At 44.2% G+C, this 15,226-nt stretch overlaps 1 protein-coding gene across 1 annotated transcript in view; it reads right to left on the bottom strand.

Annotated features, from left to right (window-relative positions):
* Positions 1-15,226, bottom strand: part of LOC115201779 (kelch domain-containing protein 3) — a 79,902-nt gene that overhangs the window by 13,795 nt on the left and 50,881 nt on the right. Inside the window, exons 8-9 of the mRNA XM_029765668.1 lie at positions 13,850-13,958; positions 9,935-10,008 (exon numbers count right to left, since the gene is read on the bottom strand). Of these exons, the coding sequence (XP_029621528.1) occupies positions 9,935-10,008; positions 13,850-13,958 (183 nt within the window). The remainder of the gene's footprint in view (positions 1-9,934; positions 10,009-13,849; positions 13,959-15,226) is intronic.

Raw genomic sequence — 15,226 nt, 5'->3', positions numbered from 1 at the left:
TTTGTTGGTTCTAGTCAAGATTCTAGCAGCCGTGTTCAGCACTAACTGAAGTTTATTTAGTGATTTATCCGGGTAGCCGGAAAGTAGAGCATTGCAGTTGTCTAATCTAGAAGTGACAAAAGCATGGATTTTGCAATGTTACGTAGATGGGAAAAAGCTGTCCTTGAAGTATTCTTCATGTGTTCGTCAAAAGAGAGATCAGGGTCCAGAGTAACACCGAGGTCCTTCACAGTTTTATTTGAGATGACTGTACAACCATCCAGATTAATTGTCAGATTCAACAGAAGATATTTTTGTTTATTGGGACCTAGAACAAGCATCTCTGTTTTGTCCGAGTTTAAAAGAAGAACATTTGCCGCCATCCACTTCCTTATGTCTGAAACACAGGCTTCCAGGGAGGGCAATTTTGGGGCTTCACCATGTTTCATCGAAATGTACAGCTCTGTGTCATCCACATAGCAGTGAAAGTTAACATTATGTTTCCAAATTACATCACCAAGAAGTAAAGTATATAGTGAAAACAATAGTGGTCCTAAAACAGAGCCTTGAGGAACACCAGAATTTACAGTTGATTTGTCAGAGGACAAACCATCTACAGAGACAACCTGATATCTTTCCGACAGATAAGATCTAAACCAGGCCAGAACTTGTCCGTGTAACCCAATTTGGGTTTCCAATCTCTCCAAAAGAATGTGGTGATCGATGGTACCAAAAGCAGCACTAAGGTCTAGGAACGCGAGCACAGATGCAGAGCCTCGGTCTGACGCCATTAAAAGGTCATTTACCACCTTAACAAGTGCAGTCTCAGTGCTACGATGCGGTCTAAAACCAGACTGAAGCGTTGCATATACAGGAACTGATGGGTGGCCTCTTCTGGCTACCGAAAAGTTCCTTTCTTAAACGTACTAGGATCCCGTATGCAGCTTGAAGGTTTAGAGGCCATGATTATTTTCATCAATGTGACAAAGAGATATAGTACTTGAGTGTCTCCCTTGATCCTAGGTCCTGCCAGAGTTGTGCAGACTCAGGACAACTGAGCTTTGGAGGAATACACAGATTTCAAGAGGAGTCTGTAATTTTCTTTCTAATGATCATGATCTTTTCCTCAAAGAAGTTCATGAATTTATCACTGGTGAAGTGAAAGCCACCCTCTCTTGGGGAATGCTGGTTTTTAGTTAGCTTTGCGACAGTATCAAAAATAAATGTTGGATTGTTCTTATTTTCCTCAAATAAGATGGAAAAATAGGATGATCGAGCAGCAGTGAGGGCTCTTCGATACTGCACGGTACTGTCTTTCCAAGCTAGTCGGAAGACTTCCAGTTTGGTGTGGCGCCATTTCCGTTCCAATTTTCTGGAAGCTTGCTTCAGAGCTTGGGTATTTTCTGTAAACTAGGGAGCTAATTTCTTATGACAAATGTTTTTGTTTTTAGGGGTGCGACTGAATCTAGGGTATTGCGCAAGATTAAATTGAGTTCCAACTGATTTTTGTACTCTGACGTCCTTGGGTAGGCGGAGGGAGTCTGGAAGGGCATCTAGGAATCTTTGGGTTGTCCGAGAATTTATAGCACGACTTTTGATGATCCTTGGTTGGGGTTTGAGCAGATTATTTGTTGTGATTGCAAACGTAATAAAATAAAATGGTGGTCCGATAGTCCAAGATTATGAGGAAAAACATTAAGATGCACAATATTTATTCTACGGGACAAAACTAGGTCCAGAGTACGACTGTGGCAGTTAGTAGGTCCGGAGACATGTTGGACAAAACACACTGAGTCGATGATGGCTCCGAAAGCCTTTTGGAGTGGGTCTGTGGACTTTTCCATGTGAATATTAAAGCCACTAAAAAATTGGAATATTATCTGCCATGACTACAAATAGGAATTCAGGGAACTCAGTGAGGAACGCTGTATATGGCCCAGGAGGCCTGTAAACAGTAGCTATAAAAAGTGATTGAGTAGGCTGCATAGATTTCATGACTGGAAGCTCAAAAGACAAAGCGTCGTTTTTTTTGTGTAAATTGAAATTTGCTATCGTAAATGTTAGCAACACCTCCGCCTTTGCGGGATATGGTCACTAATGTAACCAGGAGGTGAGGCCTCATTTAACACAGTAAATTCATCAGGCTTAAGCCATGTTTCAGTCAGGCCAATCACATCAAGATTATGATCAGTGATTAGTTCATTGACTATAACTGCCTTGGAAGTGAGGGATCTAACATTAAGTAGCCCTATTTTGAGATCTCTTTCAATAAATGGCAGGAATGGAGGAGGTCTTTATTCCAGTGAGATTGCTAAAGCGAACACCGCCATGTTTAGTTTTTCCCAACCTAGGTCAAGGCACAGACACGGTCTCAATGGGGATAGCTAAGCTGAATATACTGACTGTGCTAGTGACAGACTCCACTAAGCAGGCAGGCTGGTTAACAGCCTGCTGCCTGGCCTGCACCCTATCTCATTGTGGAGCTAGGGGAGTTAGAGCCCTGTCTATGTTTGTAGATAAGATGAGAGCACCCTTCCAGCTAGGATGGAGTCTATAACACTTCAACAGGCCAGGCTTGGTCCTGTTTGTGGGTGAGTCCCAGAAAGAGGGCCAATTATCTACAAATTCTATCTTTTGGGAGGGGCAGAAAACAGTTTTCATCCAGCGATTGAGTTGTGAGACTGCTGTAGAGCTCATCACTCCCCTAAATGGGAGGGGGCCAGAGACAATTACTCGATGCCGACACATCTTTCTAGCTGATTTACACGCTGAAGCTATGTTGCGCTTGGTGACCTCTGACTGTTTCATCCTAACATCGTTGGTGCCGACGTGGATAACAATATCTCTATACTCTCTACACTTGCCAGTTTTAGCTTTAGCCAGCACCGTCTTCAGATTAGCCTTAACGTCGGTAGCCTTGCCCCCTGGTAAACAGTGTATGATCGCCGGATGATTCGTTTTAAGTCTAATACTGCGGGTAATGTAGTCACCAATGACTAAGGTTTTCAATTTGTCAGAGCTAATGGTGGGAGGCTTCGGCATCTCAGACCCTGTAACGGATGGAGGAGAGACCAGAGAAGTCTCGGCCTCTGACTCCGACTCGCTGCTTAATGGGGAGAACCGGTTGAAAGTTTCTGTTGGCTGAATGAGCGACACCGGTTGAGCATTCCTACAGCATTTCCTTCCAGAAGCCATGAGAAAGTTGTCCGGCTACAGGGATTGTGCGAGGGGATTTATACTACTATCTGCACTTACTGGTGGCACAGACGCTGTTTCATCCTTTCCTACACTTAAATTACCCTTGCCTAACGATTGCGTCTGAAGCTGGGCTTGCAGCACAGCTATCCTCGCCATAAGGCGATCGTTCTCCTGTATATTATGAGTACAGCAACTGCAATTAGAAGGCATCATGTTAATGTTACTACTTAGCTTCGGCTGGTGGAGGTCCTGACGAACCACGTCCAGATAAAGCGTCCGGGGTGAAAAAATTGAATGAAAAAAGTTGAGTGAGGGAAAACTAAAAATATAAACGTAATTAGAAAGTAAAAACCATAAAGTTGGCGGCATATTGACAGAGAGAGACATAAAGCGAGGCATAAAGCAATCACAGGTGTTGAGTGGGAGAGCTAGCTAAGTCAACAACAGCTAATCAGCTTAAGACAACAACAGGTAAAATGGTGATGAATGGGCAGAGAGGTCAGTTAACTACACACAGGGCCTGAGTTCGAGGCTGGGGCCGACAGATAAACAAAATAAAACAAAATGGAGTACAGTGATTAATGAACAGTCCAGCAGACATCAGCTATGTATTAAAGTGATCATAGGGTCCAGTGAACAGCAATAGATGAAATAGGGAAGCCGTTATGTAGTCGTTACTAAGCTTGCAAGCGGGAAACACGGCGTTCATAAAGTTAGCAGGCCAGGGTTAGCAGAAGCGTCTTCACCGACGTCCGGCAAATGCCGGTTGAGGGCACATCGGACGGAATTACGCAGACAGACCAGCCGTGATGGATCGGCGGGGCTCTGTGTCGACAAAGGGTCCAGGCCAATTGGCAAAAGAGGTATTGTAGCTGGAGTCATTTTGTTTGCTAGCCGGGAGATGCGCCTGGCTCGAGGCTAACTGGTGCTAGCTTCGAGACAAGGGCGTTAGCCACTATAGCCACTCAGTAGCAGCTAGCTAGCTACGATGATCCGATGCAAAGGTCCAGAGCTTACGGCAGGAATCTGGTGATGTAGTGGCTTTTAGTTGTGTTAGTGAAGAGTCTGGGAGGCATCAGCTGTGTAGCCGAGTGATCATGGTGTCCGCTGAGCAGGCCGGGACATGGGCTTTGCTCAAGGCTAGCTTCGGGGCTGGGCCACTCGGTAGCAGCTAGTTAGCTGTGATGACCTGGAGTAATGGTCCAGAGCTTACGGCAGGAATCTGGTGATGTAGTGGCTTCTAGTCGTGTTAGTGAAGAGTCCAGGAGGCATCAGCCGAGTAGCCGAGTGGAGAAAAGCAGTCCGATATGCTCAGGGTTGATTTCGCACTGTGCAGACTGGCAGGTATTATCCAGGCTAAAAGCGGCTGGAGTCTGAGCTAAAGGTAAAGGCCGCTAGCAGTGGCTAACAATGGCTAACAGTGGCTAACAGCTAATTAGCTGGTTAGCTTCTGATGGCTAGCTTCTGATGTAGGTTCTAGCTATAAGGTCTAAAAATAGCAGATCCGTATCACATTGGGTGAGGCGGGTTGCCGGAAGGTATATTTAATTAATAAATGGAAAAAGAGATTGAAATATACAAAAAAAGACAAAACAAAACCAATAGATTTACACGAGACAACAACAAACAGTCAGGAACTGTTCTCCCGCTCCGGTGGGAGAATTCAATAGGCCAATATCAAAACCAATTACAACACTGGCAGGTAAGTAATACTGTGAAACACTATCATTCCATTATTACTGCAGATATAAACTGCGTGTTCCAAACATTAACACATTCCTAATATTGAGTTGCACTCCCTTTTGCCGTCAGAACAGCCTTAATTTGTTGGGACATGGACTCCACAAGTTGTCGAAAGCGTTCCACAGGGATTCTGGCCCATGTTGACTCCAATGCTTCCCAAAGTTGTATCAAGTTGGCTAGATGTCCATTGGGTGGTGGACTATTCTTGATACACACGGGGAACTGTTGAACGTGAAAAACCCAGCAGGGTTGCAGTTCTTGACTCAAACCGGTGCAGCTGGCACCTACCGGTACTACCATACCCCGTTCAAAAGCACTTAAATATGTTGTCTTGCCCATTCACCCTCTGAATGACACACATACACAATCCATGTCTCACTTGTCTCAAGGCTAATAAATCCTTAATTAACCTGTCTCCTCCCCTTCATCTACTCTGATTGAAGTGGATTTAACAAGTGACAATAAGGGATAAGGGATCATAGCTTTCACCTGGATTCACCTGGCCAGTCTGTCATGGAAAGAGCAGGAGTAATTCATGTTTTGTAAAGAGTGTATTATGGACATTTTCTGAAATTACAACAAAAATATTGAAGTAGAAGTCCTGGGAGTGCATTCTGACGAAGAACACCAAAGGTAATCAAACTTTTCTAATAGTAAATCGGAGTTTGGTGAAGGCTAAACTTGCTGGGTGTCTAAATAGCTAGCCCTGTGATGCCGGGCTATCTACTTAGAATATTGCAAAATGTGCTTTCACCAAAAAGCTATTTTAAAATCGGACATATCGAGTGCATAGAGGAGTTCTGTATCTATAATTCTTAAAATAATTGTTATGCTTTTTGTGAACGTTTATCGTGAGTAATTTAGTAAATTGTTAGTAAATTCGCCGGAAGTTTGCGAGGGGTATGCTAGTTCTGAACGTCACATGCTAATGTAAAAAGCTGGTTTTTGATATAAATATGAACTTGATTGAACAAACATGCATGTATTGTATAACATAATGTCCTAGGTGTGTCATCTGATGAAGATCATCAAAGGTTAGTGCTGCATTTAGCTGTCTTCTGGGTTTTTGTGACATTATATGCTAGCTTGAAAAATGGGTGTCTGATTATTTCTGGCTGGGTACTCTGCTGACATAATCTAATGTTTTGCTTTCGTTGTAAAGCCTTTTTGAAATCGGACAGTGTGGTTAGATTAACGAGAGTCTTGTCTTTAAAATGCTGTAAAATAGTCATATGTTTGAGAAATTGAAGTAATAGCATTTCTAAGGTATTTGAATAACGCGCCACAGGATTCCACTGGCTGTTACGTAGGGTAGGTGCCACCTACCCTAGAGAGGTTAAACAATTTAAAGGCAATGCTACCAAATACTAATTGAGTGTATGTAAACTTCTGACCCACTGGGAATGTGACGAAACAAATAAAAGCTGAAATAAATAACTCTACTATTATTGACATTTCACATTCTTAAAATAAAGTGGTGATCCTACCAGACCTAAAACAGGGAATTTTTACTAGGATTAAATGTCAGGAATTGTGAAAAACTATGTTGAAATTTATTTGGCTAAGACTTCAACTGTATTAATTACACTTTGGATGGTATATTAATATACCCAGTCACTACAAAGATACAGGCGTACTACCTAACTCAATTGCAGGAGAGGAAGAAAACCACTCAGGGATTTTACCATGAGGCGGCCAATGGTGAGGTTAATGGCTTTGATAGGAGAAAACTGAGGATGGATCAACAACATTGTAGTTATTACTCTACAATACTAACCTAAATGACAGTGAAAAGAATGAAAATATTCCAAAACATTTATCCTGTTTGCAATAAGGCACTAAAATAAAATATGCGTTATGTCTGGGGCAGATCCAACACAACACTTTCTTATTTACCTTCATTTAACTAGGCAAGTCAGTTAAGAACAAATTATTATTTTCAATGACAGCCTACCAGAAGGCAAAAGTTTTACCTAATTTCTATCAGCATGTTACACGTGCAACCAGAGGGAAAATAATTCTAGACCACCTTTACTCCACACACAGAGACGCATACAAAGCTCTCCCTCGCCCTCCATTTGGCAAATCTGACCATAATTCTATCCTCCTGATTCCAAGTAAACATTAAAGCAGGAAGCACCAGTGACTCGGTCTATAAAAAAGTAGTCAGATGAAACAGATGCTACACTACAGGACAGTTTTGCTAGCACAGACTGGAATATGTTCCAGGATTCTTCCGATGGCATTGAGGAGTACACCACATCAGTCACTGGCTTTATCAATAAGTGCATTGAGGACATCGTCCCCACAGTGACTGTACGTACATACCCCAACCAGAAGCCAAGGATTACAGGGAACATTCACACTAAAGGGTAGAGCTGCCTCTTTCAAGGAGCGGGACTCTAACCCGGAAGCTTATAATAAATCCCACTATGCCCTCTGACGAACCATCAAACAGGCAAAGCATCAATACAGGACTAAGATCGAATCGTACTACACCAGCTCCGGCGCTCGTCGAATGTAGCAGGGCTTGCAAACTATTACAGACTACAAAGGGAAGGACAGCTGAGATCTGCCCAGTGAAACGAGCCTACCAGACGAGCTTAACTACTTCTATGCTCGCTTCGAGGCAAGTAACTGAAACATGCATGAGACGACTGTGTGATCATGCTCTCCGCAGCCGATGTGAGCAAGACTTAAATAGGTCAATATTCTCAAGGCCGCAGGGCCAGACGGATTACCAGGACGTGTACTCCAAGCAAGCACTGACCAACTGGCAAGTGTCTTCACTGACATGTTCAACCTCTCCCTGTCTGAGTCTGTAATACCGACATGTTTTAAGTCCCTGTGCACAAGAAAGCGAAGGTAACCTGCCTAAATGATTACCACCCCGTGGCACTCACGTCTGTAGCCATGAAGTGCTTTGAAAGGCTGGTCATGGCTCACATCAACACCATTATCCCAGAAACCCTAGACCCACTCCAATTTGCATACCGCACCAACAGATCCACAGATGATGCAATCTCTATTGCACTCCACACTGCCCTTTCACACCAGGACAAAAGGAACAACTATGTGAGAATGCTATTCATTGACTACAGCTCAGTGTTCAACACCATAGTGCCCTCAAAACTCATCACTAAGCTAAGGACTCTGGGACTAAACACCTCCCTCTGCAACTGGATCCTGGACTTCCTGACGGGCCACCCCCATGTGGTGAGGGTTGGTAACAACACATCCACCACGCTGATACTCAACACAGGGGCCCGTCAGGGGTGCGTGCTTAGTCCCCTCCTGTAATCCCTGTTCACTCATGACTGCACGGCCAGGCACGACTCCAACACCATCATTAAGTTTGCTGATGACACAACAGTGGTAGGCCTGATCACCGACAACGATGAGACAGCCTATAGGGAGGAGGTCAGAGACCTGGCCGGGTGGTGCCAGAATAACAACCTCTCCCTCAACGTAACCAAGACTAAGGAGATGATTGTGGACTACAGGAAAAGGAGGACCGAGCACGCACCCATTCTCATCAACGGGGCTGTAGTGGAGCAGGTTGAGAGCTTCAAGTTCCTTGCCGTTCACATCACCAACAAACTATCATGGTCCAAACACACCAAGACAGTCGTGAAGAGGGCACGACAAAACCTATTCCTCCTCAGGAGACTGAGAAGATTTGGCCTTGGGTCCTCAGATCCTCAAAAGGTTTGTCAGCTGCACCATCGAGAGCATCCGGACGGGTTGCATCACTGCCTGGTATGGCAACTGCTCGACCTCCAACCGCAAGGCACTACAGACGGTAGTGTGTACGACCCAGTACATCACCGGGGCCAAGCTTCCTGCCATCCAGGACCTCTATACCAGGCGGTGTCAGAGGAAGGCCCTAGAAATTGTCAATGACTCCAGCCACCGTAGTCATAGACAAGTCTCGGTCCAAGAGGCTTCTAAACAGCTTCTACCCCTAAGCTATAAGACTCCTCAACATAACATTTGATTTGAAAGCCATCACTGAGTACCACTTCATATTTCAAGCATGGTGGTGGCTGAATCATGTTATGGGTATGCTTTCCATTTTCTTGTCGTGATGTGTTTTGTCCTATATTTTTAATCCCAGCCCCCAACCCCGCAGGAGGCCATCATTGTTCTTAACTGACTTGCCTAGTTAAACAAAAGTTTAAAATAAAATAAATTAATTGGCAAGGACTAGGGAGATGTTTTTAGGATGAAAAGGAATGTAATAGAGTGAGGCACAGGCAAAATCCTAGAGAAAAACCTGCTTCAGTCTGCTTTCCACCAGACACAGGGACATGAAGCACAGGCAAAATCCTAGAGCCTTCCCTGTGGCTCAGTTGGTAGAGCAAGGTGTTTGCAACGCCCGCATGGTGTGTGCAACGCCAGGGTTGTGGGTTCGATTCCCACGGGGGGCCAGTACAAAAAATAAAAATGTATGAAATGTATGCATTCATTACTGTAAGTTGCTCTGGATAAGAGCGTCTGCTAAATGACTAAAATGTAAATGTAAAATGTGGTTCAGAAAACCTGGTTCAGTCTGCTTTCCACCAGACACTGGGAGACAAATTCACCTTTCAGCAAGACAATAACCTAAAACACAATGCCAAATATACACTGGAGTTGCTTACCAAGAGTGGCCTTGTTACAGTTTTGATTTAAATCGTCTTGAAAATCTATTGCAAGACTTGGAAATGTCTGTCTAGCGATGATCAACAACAAATTTGACAGAGCTTGAATCTTTATAAATTACGGGGTATTGCGTGAGAAAAAAATCTATTTAATCAATTTTGATTTCAGGCTGTAACAACAAAATAAGTCAAGGGTATGAACACTTTCTGAAGGCACTGTAGGTGTTTACTATGGCCAGGCCATTCACTCTCATTCATTCATTGTTTATTTCACTTTTGTTTATTATCTATTTCACTTTCTTTGGCAATGTAAACATATGTTTCCCATGCCAATAAAGACTTTTGAATTGAAAGAGAGAGGGGATACTTACTGAAGTCTAGTATGTAGAGGTCAGAATGATCCATGAGGTTAAACTCATCTCCCATCCCCTGTTCTGGACATGGACTGTAGAGAGGAGACACCATGTTATACTGCTGTTCTGGACATGGACTGTAGAGATGAGACAACATGTTATACTGCTGTTCTGGACATGGACTGTAGAGATGAGACAACATGTTATACTGCTGTTCTGGACATGGACTGTAGAGAGGAGACACCATGTTATACTGCTGTTCTGGACATGGACTGTAGAGAGGAGACACCATGTTATACTGCTGTTCTGGACATGGACTGTAGAGATGAGACACCATGTTATACTGCTGTTCTGGACATGGACTGTAGAGATGAGACACCATGTTATACTGCTGTTCTGGACATGGACTGTAGAGAGGAGACAACATGTTATACTGCTGTTCTGGACATGGACTGTAGAGAGGAGACATGTTATACTGCTGTTCTGGACGTGTAGCTTCAGAGCATAATATCCACGTATACGCTGATTCGGTGAGTGAGTTTATAAGGAAGTGTAAAGGAGATGTTGTACCTACTGTGACTATTAAAACCTTCCCTAACCAGAAACCGTGGATAGATGGCGGCATTCGTGCAAAACTGAAAGCGCGAACCACCTTATTTAACCATGGAAAGATGACCGAGAATATGGGCGAATACAAACAGTGTAGTTATTTCCTCCGCAAGGCAATCAAACAAGCGACATGTCAGTATAGAGACAAAGTGGAGTCAAAATTCAACGGCACAGACACAAGACGTATGTGGCGGAGTCTACAGACAATCAAAGACTACAAAAAGAAAATCAGCCACGTCACGGACACCGACGTCTTCCTTCCAGACAAACTAAACACCTTCTTTGCCCGCTATAACGCAGTGCCACCGACGCGGCCCGCTACCAAGACCGTGGGCTCTCCATCTCCGTGGCCGACGTGAGTAAGACATTTAAACGGGTTAACCATCGCAAGGCTGCCGGCCCAGACGGCATCTCTAGCCGCGCCATCAGAGCATGTACAGACCAGCTGGCTGGTGTGTTTACGGACACATTCAATCTCTCCCTATCCCAGTCTACTGTCCCCACATGCTTCAAGATGGCCGACCTTTGTTCCTGCAAAGACAACTGAACTAAATGACTATCGCCACGTAGCACTCACTTCTGTCATCATGAAGTGCTTTGAGAGACTAATCAAGGATCATATCACCTCCACCTTACCTGTCATCCTAGACCCATTTCAATTTGCTTATCGCCCCAATAGGTCCACAGACGACGCAATTGTCATCACACTGCACACTGCGCTATCACATCTGGAGGAATACCTATGTAATAATGCTGTTCATCGACTACAGCTCAGCCTTCAACACCCTAGTACCCTCCAAACTCGTCATTAAGCTGGAGGCCCTGGGTCTCAACCCCGCCCTCTGCGATTGGGTCCTGGACTTCCTGACGGGCCGCCCCCAGGTGGTGAAGGTAGGAAACAACATCTCTACTTCACTGATCCTCAACACTGGGGCCCCACAAGGGTGCGTTCTCAGCCCCCTCCTGTACTCCCTGTTCACCCATGACTGCGTAGCCATGCACGCCTCCAACTCAATCATCAAGTTTGCAGACGACACAACAGTAGTAGGCTTGATTACCAACAAAGACTAGACAGCCAACAGGGAGGAGGTGAGGGCCCTCGGAGTGTGGTGTCAGGAAAACAACCTCTCACTCAACGTCAACGAAACAAAGGACATGATTGTGGACTTCAGGAAACAGCAGAGGGAGCACCCACCTATCCACATCGACAGGACAGTAGTGGAGAAGGTGGAAAGTTTTACGTTCCTGGGCGTACACATCACAGACAAACATAAATGGTCCACCCACACAGACAGTGTGGTGAAGAAGGAGGCTGGTGAACCTCAGGAGGCTGAAGAAATGTAGCTTGTCATCTAAAACATTCACTAACTTTTACAGATGCACAATTGAGAGCATCCTGTCGGGCTGTATCACCGCCTGGTACAGCAGCTGCTCCGCCCACAACTGCAAGGCTCTCCAGAGGGTAGTGAGATCTGCACAACACATCATCGAGGGCAAACTACCTGCCCTCCAGGACACCTACAGCACCCGATGTCACAGGAAGGCCAAAAAGATCATCAAGGACAACAACCATCCGAGCCACTGCCTGTTCACCCCGCTATCATCCAGAAGGCGAGGTCAGTACAGGTGCATCAAAGCTGGGACTGAGAGACTGAAAAACTGCTTCTATCTCAAGTCCATCGGACTGTTAAACAGCCATCACTAACAGAGTGGCTGCTGCCTACACTGAGACCCAATCACTGGCCACTTTAATAAATGGATCATTAGTCACTTTATACAATGCACTCTAAATAATGCCACTTTAATAATGTTTACATACCCTACATTACTCATCTCACATGTATATACTGAACTCTATGCCATCTACTGCATCCTGCCTATGACGCTCGGTCATCGCTCATCCATATATTCATGTCTAGATTCTTATTCCATTCTTTCACACACACACACACACACACACACACACACACACACACACACACACACTGAACAAAACACACACACACAAACAGGACAAAACACGCACACACAGTGAACACACACACACTGAACAACACACACACACACAGTGGACAAAACACACACAGGACAAAACACACACAAACACAGGACAACACACACACTGGACAAAACACACACACTGGACAAAACACACACACACACTGGACAACACACACACTGGACAAAACACACACACACACACACACACACACACACACTGGACAAAACACACACACTGGGCAACACACACACACAAAGGACAACACACACACACAGACACGCACGCTGGACAACACACACACACACACACACACTGGACAACACACACACACACACACACACAGGACAAAACACACATAGGACAACACACACTGGACAACACACACACACACTGGACAACACACACACACTGGACAACACACACACACACACACACACACACTGGACCACATACACAAACACACACTGGACAACACACACACACGCAAACACACACACACACACACACTGGACAACACACACACAAACACACACACACACACACAGGACAACACACACTGGACAACACACACACACACAAACACGACAACACACACACACACACACACACACACACACACACACCCCCCAATACACTACTACCACACACCACTACAACTACTGAACACCACAAATACTACTACACACTACAAAACACTACTACTAATACGTGTACTAAACAATACTACTAATACGTGTACTAAACATTACTGTGTGTACTAAACACTACTACTGCTACTGTGTGTACTAAACACTACTACTGCTAATGTGTGTACTAAACACTACTACTGCTACTGTGTGTACTAAACACTACTACTGCTACTGTGTGTACTAAACACTACTACTGCTACTGTGTGTACTAAACACTACTACTGCTACTGTGTGTACTAAACACTACTACTGCTACTGTGTGTACTAAACACTACTACTGCTACTGTGTGTACTAAACACTACTACTGCGTGTACTAAACACTACTACTACTGTGTGTACTAAACACTACTACTGCTACTGTGTGTACTAAACACTACTACTGCAACGTGCACTAAACACCACTACTACTACACACTACTCCTACTACTAAGTGTACTAAACACTACTACTACATGTACTAAACACTACTACTAACTACTGCTAACTACTACTATGTGTACTAAACACTACTACTACTATGTGTACTAAACACTACTACTACTACAACTACTACATATACTAAACACTACTACTACTGCTAACTACTACTGTAAACACTATTACGATGTGTACTCAACACTACACCCTCTTACCTGGTTCCTCCGAACAGGATGATCCGATCTCCCACCATGCAACAGCACTGTCTTCTCCTGGGGCACGGCCCTTTACCCTGCGGCTCTACCTTCTTCCACGAAAACGTCTCTGGAGGACGTGTTCACACACAGGCACACGCAAAACACACACACACGAACAAATACATTTAAACACTCAGACAAACATACACAAATCACATGTAGACATTTATAGTAAAACATTGTATATCCACTACTCCATGCCATTTCAGTGGGATCTGAATAAAACATCTACAGCTATATTCTATGTAAATGTATAAATAGCTACAATGCTACTCTGGATAAGATCAGGGCAAAAGGTGTTGTATCCCTTTATGGCTGTAGACAACCTCAGGTAGATATGAGAGAGAGAGAGACGTAAACTTGCTTTGACAATGTAAACATGTTTCCCATGCCTATAAACCCCATTAAATTAAAATTGAATTGAGAGAGAGACAGGGAGAGACAGAAAGAAAAGGTCAGAGAGACAGAGAGAAAGACAGAGACGGAGAGAGACAGGGAGAGAGAGAGAGACAGGGAGAAGGTTAGAGAGTGAAAGAGAGACAGAGTCAGAGAGAGACAGCCAGGGAGAGAAAAACAGAGACAGAGAGAGACAGACAGGGAGAGAAAAACAGAGACAGAGGGAGAGAAAAACAGAGACAGAGAGAGAGAACAGCCAGGAGGACAACATGAGTTTATTAATATAGAACTTTGAGGATCTGTGTGGCTGCCAGGAGAGTGCCTGCTGAATGTCGATGTGGTGCATCATCCCTTATAAAACAGCACCATGGACATCCACTTAGACTGGCTAGCTATGTAATCACTACGACAACGTCTATTACATCGATAGACAGACAATGGAATGTGGATGGAACAGGTTACACTGCTGTCTAGTGGACAGATTTAGAACTGCAGATGGCTTCGTGACTCAGTCAAATCCAATCCCCCAAAATATTGTCACATGCTTCATAAACAACAGGTGTAGACTAACAGTGAATTGCTCTCTTACGGGCCATTCCCAATAAAGCAGAGACAACATTTGAAAAATAATAACACAAGGAGATAAATACACAAAGAGTAACGATAAATAGGACACAGGTTACTAGTTCCAAGTCGATGTGCATGGGTACGAGGCAATACAATGTGTACAAATAGGTAAGAATAAAGTGACTAGGAAATCAGGATAGATAATAAACAGCAGTGTATGTGATGAGTCAAAAGAGTTAGTGCAGAAAGCATCAACACAGTTAGTCCAGGTAGCTATTAGTGAAATAGTTGACCAATAGCTACCCGGACTAACTATTTGACTTGAGGGTATAAGCGATTCATGGTCCTGTCGGTCCCAGACTTGGCCTTCCG

The sequence above is a fragment of the Salmo trutta genome, chromosome 10 (assembly GCF_901001165.1).
Source record: "Salmo trutta chromosome 10, fSalTru1.1, whole genome shotgun sequence".
In the NCBI taxonomy this organism is placed as follows: Eukaryota; Metazoa; Chordata; class Actinopteri; order Salmoniformes; family Salmonidae; genus Salmo; species Salmo trutta.
Note: the sequence above shows the minus strand (reverse complement) of the source record. Positions and strands in the feature narration are given on the sequence as shown.